This window comes from Citrus sinensis, chromosome 2, assembly GCF_022201045.2.
Source record: "Citrus sinensis cultivar Valencia sweet orange chromosome 2, DVS_A1.0, whole genome shotgun sequence".
Lineage (NCBI taxonomy): Eukaryota > Viridiplantae > Streptophyta > Magnoliopsida > Sapindales > Rutaceae > Citrus > Citrus sinensis.
The window spans coordinates 20001060-20019397 of NC_068557.1; the positions used below are offsets into that span (position 1 = coordinate 20001060).

General features: G+C 32.8%; 3 protein-coding genes across 3 annotated transcripts; 1 reads left to right on the top strand and 2 right to left on the bottom strand.

Moving 5' to 3' along the window:
- The first annotated feature begins 1043 nt into the window (after positions 1-1043).
- Positions 1044-4892, top strand: LOC102609257 (protein disulfide isomerase-like 2-3). The gene is made up of 9 exons (XM_006469532.3): positions 1044-1269; positions 1704-1862; positions 2418-2531; positions 3029-3192; positions 3478-3577; positions 3809-3985; positions 4073-4218; positions 4334-4480; positions 4563-4892. The coding sequence occupies exons 1-9, from the start codon at positions 1141-1143 to the stop codon at positions 4711-4713; spliced, it is 1287 nt and encodes a 428-aa protein (XP_006469595.2). The 5' UTR covers positions 1044-1140; the 3' UTR covers positions 4714-4892.
- A 334-nt stretch (positions 4893-5226) lies between these two features.
- LOC102608682 (centromere/kinetochore protein zw10 homolog) lies at positions 5227-10931 on the bottom strand. Its single transcript, XM_006469530.3, has 14 exons — positions 10244-10931; positions 9633-9770; positions 9241-9414; positions 8796-8957; positions 8461-8694; positions 8223-8372; positions 7735-7827; positions 7139-7234; positions 6787-6915; positions 6596-6673; positions 6345-6503; positions 6105-6255; positions 5915-5997; positions 5227-5627 (listed from the first exon to the last, which is right to left on the bottom strand). Exons 1-14 carry the CDS (start codon positions 10790-10792, stop codon positions 5544-5546), a joined length of 2280 nt encoding a protein of 759 aa, XP_006469593.1. The 5' UTR covers positions 10793-10931; the 3' UTR covers positions 5227-5543.
- A 3433-nt stretch (positions 10932-14364) lies between these two features.
- LOC102608195 (uncharacterized) lies at positions 14365-15762 on the bottom strand. The gene is made up of 2 exons (XM_006469528.4): positions 14921-15762; positions 14365-14814 (listed from the first exon to the last, which is right to left on the bottom strand). The coding sequence occupies exons 1-2, from the start codon at positions 15546-15548 to the stop codon at positions 14804-14806; spliced, it is 639 nt and encodes a 212-aa protein (XP_006469591.1). The 5' UTR covers positions 15549-15762; the 3' UTR covers positions 14365-14803.
- Positions 15763-18338: the final 2576 nt, after the last annotated feature.

Consider the following 18338-nt stretch of genomic DNA (forward strand, 5'->3'; position numbering starts at 1 on the left):
AAGTGTCATAAATGGATAATTTTTTTTCTTTAATCTTATCCCAATTAAACGTATAAATTAGGATTATTAATCCCATGATTTTAGGATTAAACTTAAATTTACTCCCCCTTAATCCATTCCAATCCAACTAAACTTGTCAAATATGATATAAATGTTTAATCCCAAAACTAGTCTAATCTCATACTTAATCTAAGCATCCAAACATGCCCAATGTTTTGTTTGGTTGTGGTACGAGCAATGTGCAATGCTAGATTTAGAAACTAGAGTTTAATTTTTGGATTAGGATCCTCTCCTAATCTGATTTTCATATGAGGCAAATTCTGTTAATATGATTGGTGGTTAATAAATTAAAAAAAAAATAGTTAAATCTTAATCATCCACTAACAGTAAAACACATGTGGCACAATATCTGTAAAAGATAAAGAGTGCTCAAATCAGAAGATGATCTCAATCCTTAATTTTTCTCCTTTGTTCTAATGTGTATCATGTCCTCTTATATCATGACACATGATGAAATTTTAATTTATAAAAATGCCACTTGATTATTCAATTTGATTTTGGTTATGAGATTTTGTACTGAGAACTTAACAAAATATTCAGTTTTATTTTGAATCAAAGTTATTGGTTTTTTAGTTAAAAAGTACCAAATTGAACCCAAAAAAAGGAATTCAACCAATTTTTTTGAATTCGGTTCGGTTCTGCATATCTTAACTTACTCATTTTCTCACTAATCTAATAAAATCCAAGAAACAAAAATATTAATAGTAATCCATTACAATTTGAATATATTCGTCAAAAGCTTGACATGATGATAAAACACAAAATTCATTATCATAAAATAAAAAAAAATCTTTGAAATAGATAAATTAAAAAAGAATTATTTGATTTATTCATCCGGCCACGTGTCAGAAACAGCAGTAAAAAGCACAGAAATCCCATGCTCGGAATTATTTCTCAGGAGGAACAGTTTGTCCCATTAGAATGCTGACGTGTACGCTTCTTATTGGAGCAGACACGTTGCACACACGTAGCTCTCTCAGCGGATGGGTTTTTCTTCTCTCTTCACCGTCGACAGACTTCCGCCTGAGTCTGGGAAGAAAGAAAAAGAAAATTAAAAATTTCTCGAGAAAGTGACGGAAAATGCGCAGATCACAATTGCTTGTCATTTTAACAATCTTCTCATTCTTTGCGCGCTTCAATCTCAGTGATGCATTGTATGGTTCATCATCACCAGTAGTTCAGCTCACTCCTAACAACTTCAAGTCCAAGGTAAATTAAATTGATTACTTCTGTGCTTATTTTCCGTTGGGTAAGAAAACGATTCAATAAAATTTGTGTTTAGTTGTTGTTGCTGAGAACAGAAAACAAGTATAAATTTGTATACTAATTGAAATTATGTAATTGAAGTTGCTTGTTCATTGTATTTACACTAGATCTGTCAAGTCGTATTAGAGTTATCGTAGTATTTGTTTCATTTAACATTTTTATTTCTAAATTTATATAAAGATCAAAACTTTAGATTTTTTTAAAACTTATTTCTGAAATTGTATTAAATCAATTACTAGTTTTATCTTCGCAAAATATATTCTCATTGTTACCAGCATTTGGTTTTAGGTACTGCGTTACTCTTGTAAATGAGAAAGAGTTTATCAAAATTTTTAGACTTGATGTTTATAAATTGAGAATTTTTGGAATGGTGGCAGGTCCTGAATGCCAATGGAGTTGTGTTGGTTGAGTTCTATGCACCTTGGTGTGGTCATTGTCAAGCTTTGACACCCATATGGGAGAAAGCAGCTACTGTCTTGAAAGGTGTCGCTACTGTGGCAGCTCTTGATGCCAATGAACACCAGTCCCTTGCTCAGGTTTCTTTATATTTTGATAAGCTTGATCATTAGCGATTAATGTAAAGTCATAATTTTTTTCTATAAACATTCGTGGACTTAGTACCACTGTTTTTTGTGTACTATTACTAAAAGTACAAGCATTTCTATCTGGTGCATTTTTTGGTTCGTTATTGTTAGTGTTTGTGGTTAGTTGCTCTTTAACATTACTGCAATGTTTGGGTTGGACCTGATATTTAAATCTTAGTAGATAGCTTTAACAGACAGAATATTTCGGTTCTAAAAGTACTGGTAACTATAGATTTTTACTGCAATTATGAAGATATAGTGAAAGCCAAATAATGCACCTCTATGATGGACAAACATGGTGCCACCATCAGTTCTGGGCCATTAGAGTCTGATACATATTCATTCTTCTGAAATTAATAATATTGGATGTTGCTGCTGTACATTAAGGTTTTACAGACATGACTTTTGTCTCTTGAACAAAAGGTTTCCTATGTTGTCATTATTGATGTATTTACTAAATTGTTTTTGTGGGTTGAGATGACTTAAAGATGTTTGATTGCTCTGTAGGAATATGGGATCAGAGGATTCCCAACCATAAAGGTGTTTGTACCAGGGAAGCCTCCAGTAGATTACCAAGGAGCTAGGGATGTCAAACCTATTGCAGAATTTGTACTTCAACAGGTTTGTTACAGTTTCTTCAGTGAAATGCTCCAGAATTGACTTCTCTTGCCATCACTAAAGAATGTGACTGTTTGCTTTTGTCATCATTAATTAAAGGAGTTAATTTTGTGTTTGAAAGCCATACTCAACCCAAACAGCCATTGAAGCAACATAGAACACTTTTAACTCTCATTTGAGGAGCTGGGTTGTGGGTTTGGCCTATCCATATCTGGAGCTTCATGCATGGTTGTCATATACTAACCACCATATTTAGTTTTTTGCTGTAGTTTCTTATGAAATATGAAGAAGATTTCCATGTGAACATATCACAAAAAGAAGGGGGAAGGAATGTTAATATGTAATGACTCAATAACTTATTGAATACTTTCAGCTAATGGTTGAATGATTCTAATGCTTGGGAATGGTTATTATATAGAGAGGATTACCTGTGTGTTCATGCTTAGAACTTGAGTTGAAAAGTCATTTCACATTTTTAAGTATTATGGATCTTGTTACAGATAAAGGCACTATTGAAGGAACGTCTAAGTGGGAAAGCAACTGGAGGATCAAGTGATAAATCTAAATCTGATTCTAATGAGTCTATAGAATTGAATTCTAGCAATTTTGATGAGTTGGTGCTCAAAAGCAAAGATCTTTGGATTGTGGAGTTTTTTGCACCTTGGTAAGTGCTCATAAATGGAAATGCTCTTTATTGTTTATTGAGGAGCTTTCAATGATTGGTAGATATATATTACTGCTGGATGTGAATAATGGTCTAATTGACATTACATGCTATCTGTATCTATACATTTCCATCTATGTGTATGCAGGAACATGGTAGTATATATTTAAGATAGCTGCCATCTTAGGTCTTTCTTGTACTTTTTTAGAAGATTGCGCTGAATCTATATACAGGAAATGTTATTATGGTGATGTGATAAAATTCGTCCAAATTCTTTTTCTAAAGGTGTGGACACTGTAAAAAGCTGGCTCCTGAGTGGAAGAAGGCTGCTAATAACTTGAAGGGCAAAGTGAAACTGGGTCATGTTGATTGCGATTCTGAGAAGGTAATATGGTATCTTTGCCATTCTTGGAATGCAGTAATCCTGTGTACTATTCATTTCCCCCTTGAATATTATAGCTAATGCTAGAGCATAGAGATATTTATAGAAAACTGAAGATTTGTATATCAAAAGAAACAAATTGCCAGAATGAACCAGGCAAAATTGATTTCTTTTTGTTGCTTTCCTTGATTATATTTTTAAAACTTTGTGGTTCTAATGGAGTGCTTTTGCCAGTCTTTGATGAGCAAATTCAATGTTCAAGGGTTCCCCACCATCTTAGTATTTGGTGCTGACAAAGATAGCCCAATTCCTTATGAGGGTGCTAGAACTGCGGGAGCTATTGAATCATTTGCTCTGGAACAGCTGGAAACAAATGTTGCACCACCTGAAGTGACTGAACTTACCAGCCAAGTAAGTCTTTTTCTCTTTGCTATTAATCCTCCATTTCATCTAGTATTCCAACGATATGTTTATTTTTATTTCTATCTTTCTATATAGGATGTCATGGAAGAGAAGTGTGGCTCAGCGGCCATCTGCTTTGTTTCATTCCTGCCTGACATTTTGGATTCCAAGGCGGAAGGAAGGAACAAGTACCTTGAGATGTTGTTATCAGTTGCAGAAAAGTTCAAGAGGGGTCATTACAGGCATGCATATGAGACTTCCTTAGATTTGTTTATTGCAGATAATTATCTATATAATTATCAAATGTGTAGAAACCAAGGTTGAAAGAGTTCTAATTACAAGACTTCTGTTTTTCAGCTTTGTTTGGGCAGCTGCGGGTAAGCAGCCAGATCTTGAGAATCGCGTTGGAGTTGGTGGCTATGGGTATCCAGCTCTGGTAGCCTTGAATGTGAAGAAAGGAGTTTATACACCACTAAAAAGTGCATTTGAGCTCGAGCATATTGTGTAAGTCTTCTGTTTCTGCCTTATCTGGAATGCACTTTTGAAATGAACATAAACATTGAGTGTATTTGATTTGTTTTTCCAGAGAATTTGTCAAGGAATCTGGGCGTGGAGGAAAGGGCAATTTGCCTCTAGATGGCACTCCTTCTATCGTGAAAACTGAACCATGGGACGGAAAAGATGGACAAATCATTGAAGAGGATGAATTCTCTCTTGATGAACTCATGGCAGAATAGGCAGCAGGCAAGGATGATTTGCAATCCATTTGAACAGTAAAAGAAAGATTGAGACTGGTTGAGAAGTTGGTCTAAGAACAATTTTGATATTAATCAACGTCATTGTGTCTTACTAATGTTATTGTATTTACAAGTGACTTTTTTATTAGTGTGAAAAAATTCGCCCAGATTGTTCTCAAGTCATTCTTAACCATTCAAAGTCGTAGTAGAATTGCTGCTACCGTTCTTTATCAACAAACAACATGGTTCTGTGGATAGGATAACGTTTCCCAGAACGTATTTGCCAACGTGGTTCTGTGGATAGGATAGCGTTTTCCAGAACATATTTGCCATTTTTCATATGCGACATCTGAAAACTTCTGCCACTAGCGGATAATAAATTATTTCTGTTAACTGGGAAGTAAAATTCATCGATTATTGGGTCCACTAGTCGCGAGATTAGAACGGGTTAACTTCTTTGAAACGTATCTCATATGGTTCATGTATTTGCCCAGAATCTTGCCTTCTATGATCTACACGAAATATCTATGTTTCTTTATTCAAGGAAAATAAATCATTAACCATTCTCTGTCAATGAAGAATAATGTACATGAAACATATATCTGAACTACAAGGGTATCAAGTTAAACAGTCGATGAACTTTACATAAATCTACACCAAAACAATCTGTTTAACCGGTGTGGTTGGATCAGGATGATAACGCCGTCAATTAACAACTGTTTCACCAGTGTGGTTGGATCAAGATGATAACGTTGTCAATTTTGGTACTGCAGGATCTAATATTTTCTTCTCTCTTTTCAGTTGTAAAAATTTTTGGCATCTGTTAACTTCTACAAGGGAACATTTTCTATCCTCCATAAACACTCTTTCCTTAAAGTTGAATCTGCAAATATCGCTTTGATGAAATCTTCTATCTGCGGCAGCAATGAGATTGTTAACACAATGAAACAGGCAGAATTAATATAAAACCATATGATGCCATATGTATATGCGCATGTATATGTGTAGATGCATATTATTATTCTAATTGATAAAAAAAAAAAAAGATACATATTATTGCATATGGGATGAGGTCTCTGAAACAAAACTCATCTACTGTTTTGAATGTAGAATGAAAAGAAATTTCCAATACAGAAAGTCCAAGAACATAGCACGAGTTTAAAAACCAGCAAAAGTATCTGCTAAACAGATTACATTGTACCTCTGATAATGTGAAACCACAACTGAGAAGTTCTCCGCTTTCCCATGCTGCTGTGATGGACCTCAAAGGCATATCTAGCAATTCTGGTAAAATATTTGAAAGATAAAAAGGAAAGAATTACATTTTAGTAATCATAATTACTTATCTACCAATTTCAAGAAAGAATTTTGACAATAGTGAAAAAACATGCCTGCAAGTTTGCTGATTTTGCATAAAGAAGGTATGAGATCATCAAGAGGGCGAGAAAAGTCCCCTTCTGTCTTTCCCTTCTGGTTGACGGCAGCAAGGGACTCCAATAGAGACGATAAGTTTTCAAGCATCAAATTTATCAGTCTTTGAAGCTGAAAACAAGTTAACAGATAAGATGGTGAACTAAAACTCAAAAGGATTTAAAAAATTACAAACTAGAATGGAGAGCAAAAAATCATACCTGCAACGTTTCTTCAGCAGCCATATCATCTAGGAGGAGAATATCTCTTGTTATTCTAGAAAACACTGATTCTAGAACCGTACACATGCTTCTATTATAAGTTGAAGGCAGTAAAAGTGGTTCCCATATAATATGAACTTTCTCAAGAATAAAAACAACCTGACGAAGAAACATTTAGCTCACCGGGAAAGAAAACACAAAGACAAAATGAGAAGAACAGCAGCATGACATAAAATTTAAAGCAAAGTTACCTGTTCTATACTAAACTTTGCAGATTCAAATTGTTGTATCTGATGAGTATTTTGAAATCCATCAGCACCATCTAAGGCCTAACAATAAAATGATATGCAGAGTCAACAAAGCAGCAATTTGAACAATTCATGAATGCTGATAGCTTTCAAAATCTTCTTGCCAATTCCAAATCTGAATTCTGTAAATATACCTCTCTCAAGTTAAAAATAACTATTTGAATTTGCCTTTGCAGTATTTCTTCTGCCATTAGATGAAATCTTGGAGCCATATCCGCAAACACAGCATGTTCCTTAATGGAACTTGGGAAGTCTGAGTGATACTGAAATATGAGGTTCAAATTCTTTAGTACCCAAAATCCAAGGTTGCATTTCCATTATTTTATTTTATTTTTTTAAAAAAAAGGCAGTTTAGCTAAAACAGTTAAATAATATCCCAGAATATATCCAAGCAACCATATATATGAGCAATTAGGTACATGGGACAGAGAAAATAAGAGATTTCGTGTGTGCAAATAAATTATTGCTACAGAAATTTCTTCATACCTCAAATGCAAACCCAAGAATCTCTTGCGATAAATAAAGACAATCGTTATGCATCAGCACAGCAACCTGATTGATCCCCTCAAGCTGCCTTTCTAGCTTCATAAATCAAAACTGAATGTTATTAACATACTATTGGGTCAAATACAGACGATGAAAGGCAGCTATCCATTCAACTCACAGAACAAATTTTTGTTATCAAAATGCTCTGAAATTATCTTCAGAAAACTTGCTTCACTAAGATTCCATGTTTAGTTTTAAACTCATAGAGGATGTTATTTTGACAGAGAACAAAATATACAACTTGTGAACTTAGCAACTGAAAACAAAAAATACATTGAAACTGAAACACAAGCGACTCTGCGAGACCCAGAGCTAGGCCCAAGCACGATATCATCAGTGTCTAGTGAAGATAGCAGAATCAACTATAACTCGAATGAGAACCACAAGTACAAGATTTGGTAAAATTAAGCTAATTTGATCATTTTTATTTTAGAAATGGAAAGAGAAGTAATCCCAACAGTCATCCATACCAATTACATTATAAGATGGTTTTTGAGGTAAATTTGAAAGTTGCACCAGTTTCTCCATGCACTTACCTTCACAGGAACAATAGCTTCATAAAGCAGGACAGCATCCCTAGCAGCATGATAGAATTCAAAAGCCACTCTCGTCGATGATAGGCAAATATCCTGCACATAACTCCATTGAATAATATTCCAGACACAAGCATGTTCATAGTCATTCAAATGAGAAAAACCAAAATAAAATTTGTATTTAACATTACTTAAAATGAATCATACAGCAGTAACATGACATAGTCAATAACATTTTAGATTTTGGGAACAGGCCCGAAATGGCACAAAGGGGAGCACAATATGGATCTCAATTTGGCTCCACAAGGATACATATTTGTGTTCCAGAAAGAAATTGATACACGTTTCCCATAATCTGCTATAACAGCATCAAAAACAACTAAATGGATGCACAATGGCAGTGCCCCTTGTGGCATAGAAGAACTCACATATTTATGGTGCCACTGCATTAGATGAAAAAATCCTATTACTAAATATTTTGAATTAACTACCTGAAGTATCTGATGCACCAGCTTCATAAGTTGAGAAGCTGCTATTGTAACAACACACCTCTCAGACATAAATAGCAAGTCAACAACATGTTCAGAGGAATCAACAGCCATCCCATCATTCTGACATATAGGATCCTTCCCAGTAGATTCCTGTAGAGGGGGGAAAAAAATCCTTTACTCCACTGCTAACATATTACAAACAGCTAGAAACACATGCATGCCAATGCCTAAAGCTCACTTGGGGAACAGCAAAGTCACATTGCAGAAGCAAGTTTCTAGCCTTTGCCAAGATTTCTGTCTTTTTCCTAGATGCAAAGTGCACTTCAACATTTTCAGCAAAATTGCTCAATCTTGCATCCTTGTTATCAGACGCCGAAATGAACATCATTTCCTTTAAAGCAGCCTCAAATTCTGAAGTATGGTCGATAATCTTTTGAAAGTCAGCAAGTTTTGATGCATCTTCAGGGACAACCTGAATCAAAAGATAACAAGCACTTGTGTGACAAATTTCGGATATTGAGACAGAAAGTGCAAAAGATTGAAGACATACATCAAAAGGTTAGAAAGACAAACCTTAGACAGGAAGTTAGAAATGATCAGTTCTGATATCCTTGGCCACGTCAATCTTCCAAAACATCGGACCCAAGAACCATTTTGGAGGCATATGCGTTTATGGATAAATTTAACAACTTGAATAATCCCTGAATAGATAGTTTTTCCATCCACATTTTCAATCTGAAAATTTGAGAAAAAATGTTAAATAGCATATAAGATCCACTAAATCAAAAAGTCAAGACAAGACCATTACATCCCTGTGGGATACATAAACTAGCAGATGCATTTGTTCCATCAAAATTACTATGACTGGAAAAAGATTCAGGGAAAAGGAACATAAAGTATAAGATTTCCAGGAAAATGGTAATATAAACAAGGTTTACTTCACACCACACATTCTTCCATTATTAGAAATCAGAGATATAGAACCAATCCAACATTCAGCTGTTTCACATCAAAATACCTTATCATCAACAGATGGTACCATCCTCAAAATTGCTTCGCTCATTTTTTCTGGACCTGGATTTAACTCTTCCACAAATGTAATAGGCGATCCATAACTTACAGCAGGAGAGATAACATATTTGATCGTCAAATCTGCAACTTTTGCTAACCCATAATCTAAAATTCCAACCACCTACAGAAATCCCGTAACAATTAATAATGAAAAAACCTTGGAAAATTTGCAGACAAATGCCTTCACTTTTTGTAACAGTTATCTAAAAGAGCTGGAGTTTTACTTGTAATGTCTTTGCAACATACATAATGATTAAGTTCCAGCAAACCAAAAAATTAAAAAAAAAAAATTCAATTGGCATAAATGGAAGTAGATGGAACATTCGGTACAAAACTCACCTCCATTGCTTCCAGAACCGTACGAAGCTCAATCCCGTCAAGTCCATCAACAGTCAGCTGATACTTAACCAAAACTCTATTAGATTCCTTCTCGAAGCACACAGCACTTTCCACGAACTTCACAAGCAACTCTTGAATCTACAAACCCAAATCTAGTTCCTCTAAAATCCAATGACAAACTCAATATAAAAATCACAAAGTAAAATAGTCATCACACTAAAATAAATATCACAGTAACAATAAGACTTACGAAATCATTTCTCCAATACAAGTAAACTTTCTCCGTTGTCAAACTCCATATATGCGCAAATTAATTAATCTAAATTTTCACTAGTACATTCCAATTCAAAATTTCTCTCATTTTCCTCAATTTTCTTGGCAACCAAACTTAGTCCTTCAGAAACCTACTTTCATTTTTTCGTTTAAGAACTTACAAACAACTATCTATCACACGAAAAACTTAAAAACATATTTTTATTTCAAAAAAAGAAAGAAAGAAAATGGATCCACCACAGTTGTAAAAACAAGAAGCATTCAATTTCCTCAGAAACCAAAGAAATACCATAATAAGAGACAGAATTAAAAAAAAAAAAACCAAAAAAGCGCATTACCTCCTCGAAGCAAACAAGCCACTCCTTCCTCAACAAACCATACACTAACGGCTCACTAGCATTCTCATCGCCAACTCTCAAATCTTTCTTCAACTCCCTCAGTTCCTCCGCAGCAAATCTCAGCCGTCCATCTCTCAATGCCTCCTTCACTCCTTTCAACCTCTCACCAATTTCCACAATTGCCCTCACCAGCTCCAACAACTCCTTTTTCACCCTTGCCTCTTTCATCTTCGCACTCACCTCATCAATTATCTCCTTGACTTCCTTATCAATCGGACGGTAAGAAATCAGTCCCAAAATATCCGACAAGTCGGTTGAGATTTCATCCGTTCTCGAAACCGTGTCATTACAGAGGGAGAAGAGCGAGGCGAAGTCTTGGTGGTGGGATGCAATGTAGGATTGCACTTTGGATTTAATTTGGAGGGAATGAAACTCGAGGCGCGAGATTAGAAGGCGGAGATCCGGTGCGGTGAGTGGTGCCGTTTGGTCCGTGAGGTCGTGCGTTGAGAGGAGGTCTCGGACGTTGATCGTGTCAAAGAGCTCTTCCATGTGATTGGCTGATCGATCCGATCAGATAGTTATGATGAAATGGCAAAAATGAATGAGTTTGTAGGTTTTGCTTGCTAGTGAAGAAGAGGCAACAGGACAGCAAGTGGGTTTTTGCGGTGGTGAGTGCTATTGTGCACCTTTTGTGTGACGTTTTAGTTTTAATTGGGCTTAACTTGGGTTTCAAGCATTCTGGGCTTGGGTTTCATTTAAGTAGCGCTTTTAAATTTTAACATCCCTTTTAATTTATTTTTTAAAATGGATAATTTTTAAAAACCTCCCCTGACGTTTGGGCTTGTTGTAAGTAGATAGCGAGAATTGATTTATTTGTAAAAAACCCCCTACCGTCAGTTAAGTTTAACATTGACCGTTAGTTGACCGTGCAAAGACAATATTACCCTTAACAATAGTTTATAAACGAAAATAACTATAAAAAAAATCAAAATTATTAGCTATTTTACACTTTTTAAATTATTGATATTTTCTTAAAGTTCTTATAAAAAATTAAAATTAAAAAATTAAAAAATCCTCTTTAAATTATTGATATTTCCTTAAAATTCCTACAAGAAAGATAAAATTAAAAATTTAAAAATGAAATAGTTATAATCTTTACCTATGATATTGTAAATTTTTAGAATTGACAAGGATAAAATTGTCAAAAAATAGGGTTTGTGCTTTTTGCACCAATAATTTTGGTTTTTTTTTAGTTATTTTCGTTTACAAACTATTGTTGAGGGTAATATTGTCTTTGCACGGTCAACTAACGGTCAATGTTAAACTTAACTGACGGTAGGGGGTTTTTTACAAATAAATCAATTCTCGCCATCTACTTGCAACAAGCACAAACCTCAGGGGAGGTTTTTAAAAATTACCCTTTTTAAAATACCTGTAGTTTAATGGGTAATTTTTAAAAACCTCCCCTGAGGTTTGGGCTTGTTGCAAGTAGATGGCGAGAATTGATTTATTTGTAAAAAACCCCCTACCGTCAGTTAAGTTTAACATTGACCGTTAGTTGACCGTGCAAAGACAATATTACCCTTAACAATAGTTTATAAACGAAAATAACTAAAAAAAAAAACCAAAATTATTAGCTATTTTACACTTTTTAAATTATTGATATTTTCTTAAAGTTCTTATAAAAAATTAAAATTAAAAAATTAAAAAATCCTCTTTAAATTATTGATATTTCCTTAAAATTCCTACAAGAAAGATAAAATTAAAAATTTAAAAATGAAATAGTTATAATCTTTACCTATGATATTGTAAATTTTTAGAATTGACAAGGATAAAATTGTCAAAAAATAGGGTTTGTGCTTTTTGCACCAATAATTTTGGTTTTTTTTTAGTTATTTTCGTTTACAAACTATTGTTGAGGGTAATATTGTCTTTGCACGGTCAACTAACGGTCAATGTTAAACTTAACTGACGGTAGGGGGTTTTTTACAAATAAATCAATTCTCGCCATCTACTTGCAACAAGCCCAAACCTCAGGGGAGGTTTTTAAAAATTACCCGTAGTTTAATTGATAAAATATAAATTCATATATTAAAATTAACACCACCCCTTTTAAATTTATTTTTTAAAATACCCTCAATTTAATTGATCAAATATAAATTCATATATTAAAAATAACTATCTTTCCATAAGATTTTACATAAATTTTTTTTAAAAATTGTATAAAAATTCCAAAAAATTAAATTCATCTCATATCTTTTTTTCTTCTTATATAATTTCTATCTTCATAACTCTAAAACCTTACGATTTTATCATAAAAATTATTTTTCAATTCAAATATAAAATATAAATTATGAAACGGGCAGGTGTATATATGTTTTTGAAAAAAAAATTATTTAAATTTTAATTGAATTTCCCTTGAAGAGAAGAAATAAATTAATTTATGGTAGGTTATCTAAAAAAATTTAATTAAAAAATAATTTTTAGAAAATGTTAAAGAGCACCAAAAGGCCTTATCTATTACGAACTGTGAAATAACTGGCTCTTACTTTTTCTTTTTTTTTTGTCCCCTTCAATTATGGTATATCTATGATACGATAGTATCCTTCACCATTTTTTTATTACGCTTCTCAATTCGTTGATTATACTTTTCAAATGGGTACATGTGCAATTGAGCATTACTACTAACAACTAGAGATAACCAATGGGGCGTGCCGCCATCAAAGCAAGATTCATGCGTGCTTGTGCTTGTGTCGTGTCGTACCCACTATATATTTCATGTCGCCACCGTGCCATGCCTAATTTTTTTTTGCTTAGTCCCAGCCTAGCACACATGTCGTGCCCACATGTGTTGTGCCATGGGCCGTGGCTAAGAAAAAAACCCCAATAATTTTTTTCTTTTTAAATTTTTTAAGAGATAATGTCAAGCCGTTGGTCTACTTTTTTCAAGTATATATACTTTTTTTAGGTTTATTTCTTTATTCAAATTTAATAGAATCGAAAATTCAAAACGTAAATCCATATTCAATAATAATAAACTAATAATAGTAAAAGAATGTAATATTAATTACTTAATTTGACCTGATAGTATTAGATTTTTTTTAATACTTAACAACAATAATAACAATAAATTTTTTTAAGAGTTAACTTAATTATTAACTTGAACTTATATAGAGTCATAAATCACAGTTTACAATAATATTAATACATATTTATAAAATCATGATATTTATAATTTTTCATTAAAATCATGATATCAATTATTTATTTAATAAATTATTAATATAAATCAATTATAGTATTCTTTTTAGACAGAGAATTAAATGAATTTAAAAAATTCAATTTCAAATTATTTATAAAATCATAAAATTTTAAGTTTGCTTTCATTAAAAAATAAAACGTGCTTATTGCGAACTTTTTCATCGTGTTGTGCTTAACCTATCTCTAATCGTATTGTGCTTTTAAGGGCCACATGCCTAAAATTTTAAATCTGGGCCAACCTACATGTGTGCTGTGTCGTGCCGTGTGTCCAACCAAAACATACTTGTGTCGTGTTGTGTTGTACGTGCATGTGTTGCGCCATGTGCCATCTGGTCCATTGACTATCTCTACTAACAACATAAAGAGAGTATAATGACAAAAAATGTTGTAACATACTAACGGTTGTAAAGAGCATTTCCCCATTATTTGTCAATTTTGTAGTACATAATATTTCTAAAATAATAAGAGAATACATGCAGAAGCTGATGATCCTATATGATTTGTGTGTTTATGTTGAGTATGATTCACGGTGGGTTTGAGATTGAAATTGAGTAACCGTAACTTAAAAATTACAGTACTAAAGTAATTGGTAAACATAGATCTTGTAGCTAATAAATTATATTGATATAATTTTTTACTTGTATGATAAAAATTTATTATATTTTTAATAATTTTATCAAAATTATTATTTAAAATTTATATTTATTACATATTATTAATTTATATTTAATAATTATACTTTTTTTTTCATAACTTTAAGTTACATAACTTCTTCAATATCAACTACAACCTTCCTCATAACTGATTGCAGAATTCATGAAACCGACGGTGAGTGAGCGTTAAATAATCAAGAAAAGACGAGTCTCAAGTCTGATACGACAGCTTTAGTCTATGCTTACTTATCGTCCATCAAATTAAAGCTGAATTACATTGACCATTGACACTTTCAAACCAAGACTCTTCAATACAGTCTCAAAAACAAATGAAATTGATTACTAGGAATTTCAACAAAAAGAAAATGCCACACCTGCCCTTGTTGCTTCTTCTCTTCTCTTGCTCACGGATGGCTTCTCAACTTCGTCGAGCCTTGCCTTTCCTTTTCGAGACTTTAGGCCCTTGCCCGATACTCGCAAAAAAAGGGCTCAAAATTGTACAAGGGAATAGCTTTTATTGTTATATGAGTAACATTAACATGTCTCTTACTATTTCGTACAACTGGTTGCACATGAAACTGGGTTTATATTTATCACATATGCGGGAAAACCAGATAAATTTCTGTGATTACAGTACAGAAATTAATCAATTGATACCTGGTAAAAAAAAATTTTAAAAAAAATTCAAGAAAAAGAATTAAATAAGGCAAAAACAAAATTAAAACTTCCTCTAACAGGGAAAATTAATCTAACTAATTTTTACCCCAAAAATTCCAAATCCTTTCTCCAAGAAAATTCACAACCTTCGCAACAGACCCTTTCTCCTCTTCCACTTCATCGTCATCTTCACCACCATGATCACCTTCACCAAGATCCTTAGCAGCAGCCGCACCAGCATCTGAACTGGTCAGTTCCGGCAAGCCCGACTCTCCGTCTTTAAACTGATCATCATCGCAAACTCTCTTATTGCCTCTCTTCTTCTTCTTCTTGAGACTCCTCTTATTAGTCTCTCGAAACAACCCTTCTTCATAGGCCTCTATAATCTCATGTATCAGTTGACGCTTTGGTGACATGTCCCAACGTGCCCAAAAGCTCTTGTAACACCTAAAACAGTTGCAATTAAACAAAGGCGCGTGCTCACCATCGCCGCCGCCACCACCACCCCGAGTACTCTTGTGGGTAGTTTTGTAACTATTAGCCGTTGTATTATTATTATTATTATTATTATTATTGGTGCTGGTGCTGCCACAGAACAAGATGAGATAGGCCAAGACTTCTTTGTCTTCGGGCGAGAGGGCTGCAGCTAGGATTAGGATCGTTGGTGGAAGAAATGATAAAGCTGGCACCGGTGATGGGTGAACTTTTCCTTTCATATTACTCAGCTTCTTCATAATCTTGAGCTTCTATTATTTGTGGGATCAGAGTGATTCTCCAAAGTCTTTGGTTAATTATAACTGGAAACTGGTTTTGGCTTTTGTTTTTTGAGTATAATTTGGTCTGTTTGAACTCTGTCTTTGAAATTTTCACAGTTATTAATTCCAGCAGCGTCTTTTTAAATTGTGTATATTTTCTGAACAATGTTCGTGATTGACTAACGCGCTTATCTCTTCAGCGTCTCTAACTACATATGCATTTGGAATTGAGATGCTATAGTTTTTAAATTATAGTTATTGTATAAAAAAAATTATAATTTTAAAATAAAAATTAATAATATATAATAAATAAAATTTTGATAAAATTATTAAAAATTTAATAGATTTTTTATTATACAAGCGAAAAAATATATTAAAATAATTTCTAAATTACAGTAATTAATATTTATCAAACACTTTAGTGCTGTAACTTTTAAGCTACAGCTGTCCAACCTCAATTCCAAACACACCATACGTTGACTAAATTCAGATGGCTTATGTTAATATATAATTAATGAATAAGGAATATAATAACATATAGCTTCCTATTTTTGTCCTATTTCTTATATAAGAACATATATAGATAGTGCGCATACTATTAAAGGACTGTGACGAAGTAGAGGTGACAATTTTTTTACATGACCCATTAATATGACACAAATATATAAATTTAGTTTAATTAAAATTGTAATAATTATTAATTGAGTTGGATTTGAGACAGATATTTAATATTCTATTGGGTTTAGATTTTAAATTTTTAATACGAAAACCTGTTTATGATATGATTATTATTTAATTAATTACATTATATTGAATATATTTGTCATGCTTTAAAATCATTTAGCTATATTTAAAGTAAAATTTGTTAGAGCTGAATAGGCAATTTCTTAAAATAAAAGTATGAAAATATGTTAAAATAGGTTTTTTCTAAAAAAATTGGTAAAATTATGTTTGACAAATAACATGATTATGATGGAATAATAAATTGGTTGGTTCAGCCTTGACACTATTAATCATATTCAGTTCAAATTTAACACAACATGCCAACTCAAACTACCACTTCTATGATCCCTCTTTTTGATCACTAAGTGCCTATTTGGTATGGCTTATTTAATGGCTATAAGTACTTATTTAATCTCATATGCTCTTATTATAATCTTTATTGTTGTTTGGTCTTTTTTTACTAGAGCTTAAATAAACTATTTTGCCTCTACTAGTAAAGTCTCAAATTTTGGACTTTTGGAAGTAGAGGTTGAAATTTTTTTTAAATGTTAAAATATCCTCTACTTATTTGACAATTTTATTTTATTATTTTCATAATATAACTTTAAAAAAACATGTCTATTAAAGTAATTTAATAGATTTTTAATAAAATCTCTTGTTGCCAATCAAACAACAAAATTTTTTTAAGGTAAAAATTGTATTTTAAAAGCTCTATTACCAAAAGTTCTATTTAAATAAACTTTACTTGAAAAACTGTACCAAACGAAGCCTAAATAATTAACCTTCATATATTAAGTTTTGACAAGCTCAAATATGAGTATGGCAATATAATCTTGACATTCAAAGGTATTTTTATGTCTTTTGAATAAAGAATAGAGACTTCCAGATTGAGGACATATTTGATACTAATGTATAAATTATGTCCTCATTTTATGAAAATGTAAGAGGTAAGGGAGTCGAATGTTAATCTCGAATGAAAATACATGACCGGTAGTGAACGTGGAATTTTGGTGGATGCAAACGAGAGTGGGGCATGACTGGCGATGAATAGTCCATGTTGGATGGTGGGATCGTCGAGGTCGGGAAAATTCCAGGACAGCGCGGTGCATACAAAGATCACTCTCTAGTCTCTTCTTGTTCCTTTTTCACTGTAATTCAGCAATTAATGTGAGGCCATTAATTAATTATGCATATTATGTCTTGACCAGTTCTCCTTGGACAATATCCTGACGGTAGCCGACACCGTTTTGTTTGCTTCCTTTCTTACACATTATTAGTACATACTGTGTGTGTGTTTGAAAATTGCCTACATGCAGTCTGAAAAAATTAAAAAAAATGCGTTTCAATTGGCGACAAATGAATTAATATTGTATGACCATGTGGTTCGTAGTAGGCGTGTTCGCGGATCGAATTTTATGGATTAGACATCAATCTATATTTGATCCATGATTTTACGGATTATAATTTTTCAATTCAATCCAATCCACGAATTGATAAAATTCAATCCAAATCCAATCTATACGTCTGCGGATCGGATGCGGATTTGACTCAATCCATATCCAATCCACAATTTTACATATTAGTTTTCGAATTAAAAATTTTTAGTTCTCTCCAACTAATGAAATAAAAAAAATCTAATATAAAAATAATTTTGCTACCAATTAAATTTAAAATTGAATAAAATTTAAATAAATAAATTATTTAAATAAAGCTAAAATAATACATTTAAAGTTTCAAAATATAACACATCGAGACTAATTATTCAAATAAAGGTACAATAATACGTTCAAAGTTTCAAAATATAACACACCAAGCTTAATTATTCAAATAAAGTTACAATAATACGTTAATATAACACCGAAATTAATTGTTCAAATAAAGCCACAATTAATTTAAATTGCGAAGTTTCGGAAACCAAACACAGTCTGATCCTTCACCAGGGCTGTTGCGCCTGTCGAAAAGTGGTGATTACGGAGCCGTCCACGATAGGAACCAGGAGAAGCCGTACGGGTGGCGATCTTGAAGGTTGTGATAGTGAAATTATTC

What these genes read in the sequence shown, in the direction of transcription:
- LOC102608195 (XM_006469528.4), bottom strand. Translation starts at nt 15,548, where the DNA reads ATGAAGAAGCTGAGTAATATGAAAGGAAAAGTTCACCCATCACCGGTG.
- LOC102608682 (XM_006469530.3), bottom strand. Translation starts at nt 10,792, where the DNA reads ATGGAAGAGCTCTTTGACACGATCAACGTCCGAGACCTCCTCTCAACG. An exon ending in CGGTTCTGGAAGCAATGGAG is followed by an intron (nt 9,415 to 9,632) that starts GTGAGTTTTGTA and finishes GGATTTCTGTAG; the next exon opens with GTGGTTGGAATTTTAGATTA. An exon ending in TTTCTAACTTCCTGTCTAAG is followed by an intron (nt 8,695 to 8,795) that starts GTTTGTCTTTCT and finishes CTTTTGATTCAG; the next exon opens with GTTGTCCCTGAAGATGCATC.
- LOC102609257 (XM_006469532.3), top strand. Translation starts at nt 1,141, where the DNA reads ATGCGCAGATCACAATTGCTTGTCATTTTAACAATCTTCTCATTCTTT. An exon ending in AACACCAGTCCCTTGCTCAG is followed by an intron (nt 1,863 to 2,417) that starts GTTTCTTTATAT and finishes ATTGCTCTGTAG; the next exon opens with GAATATGGGATCAGAGGATT. An exon ending in CAGAATTTGTACTTCAACAG is followed by an intron (nt 2,532 to 3,028) that starts GTTTGTTACAGT and finishes ATCTTGTTACAG; the next exon opens with ATAAAGGCACTATTGAAGGA.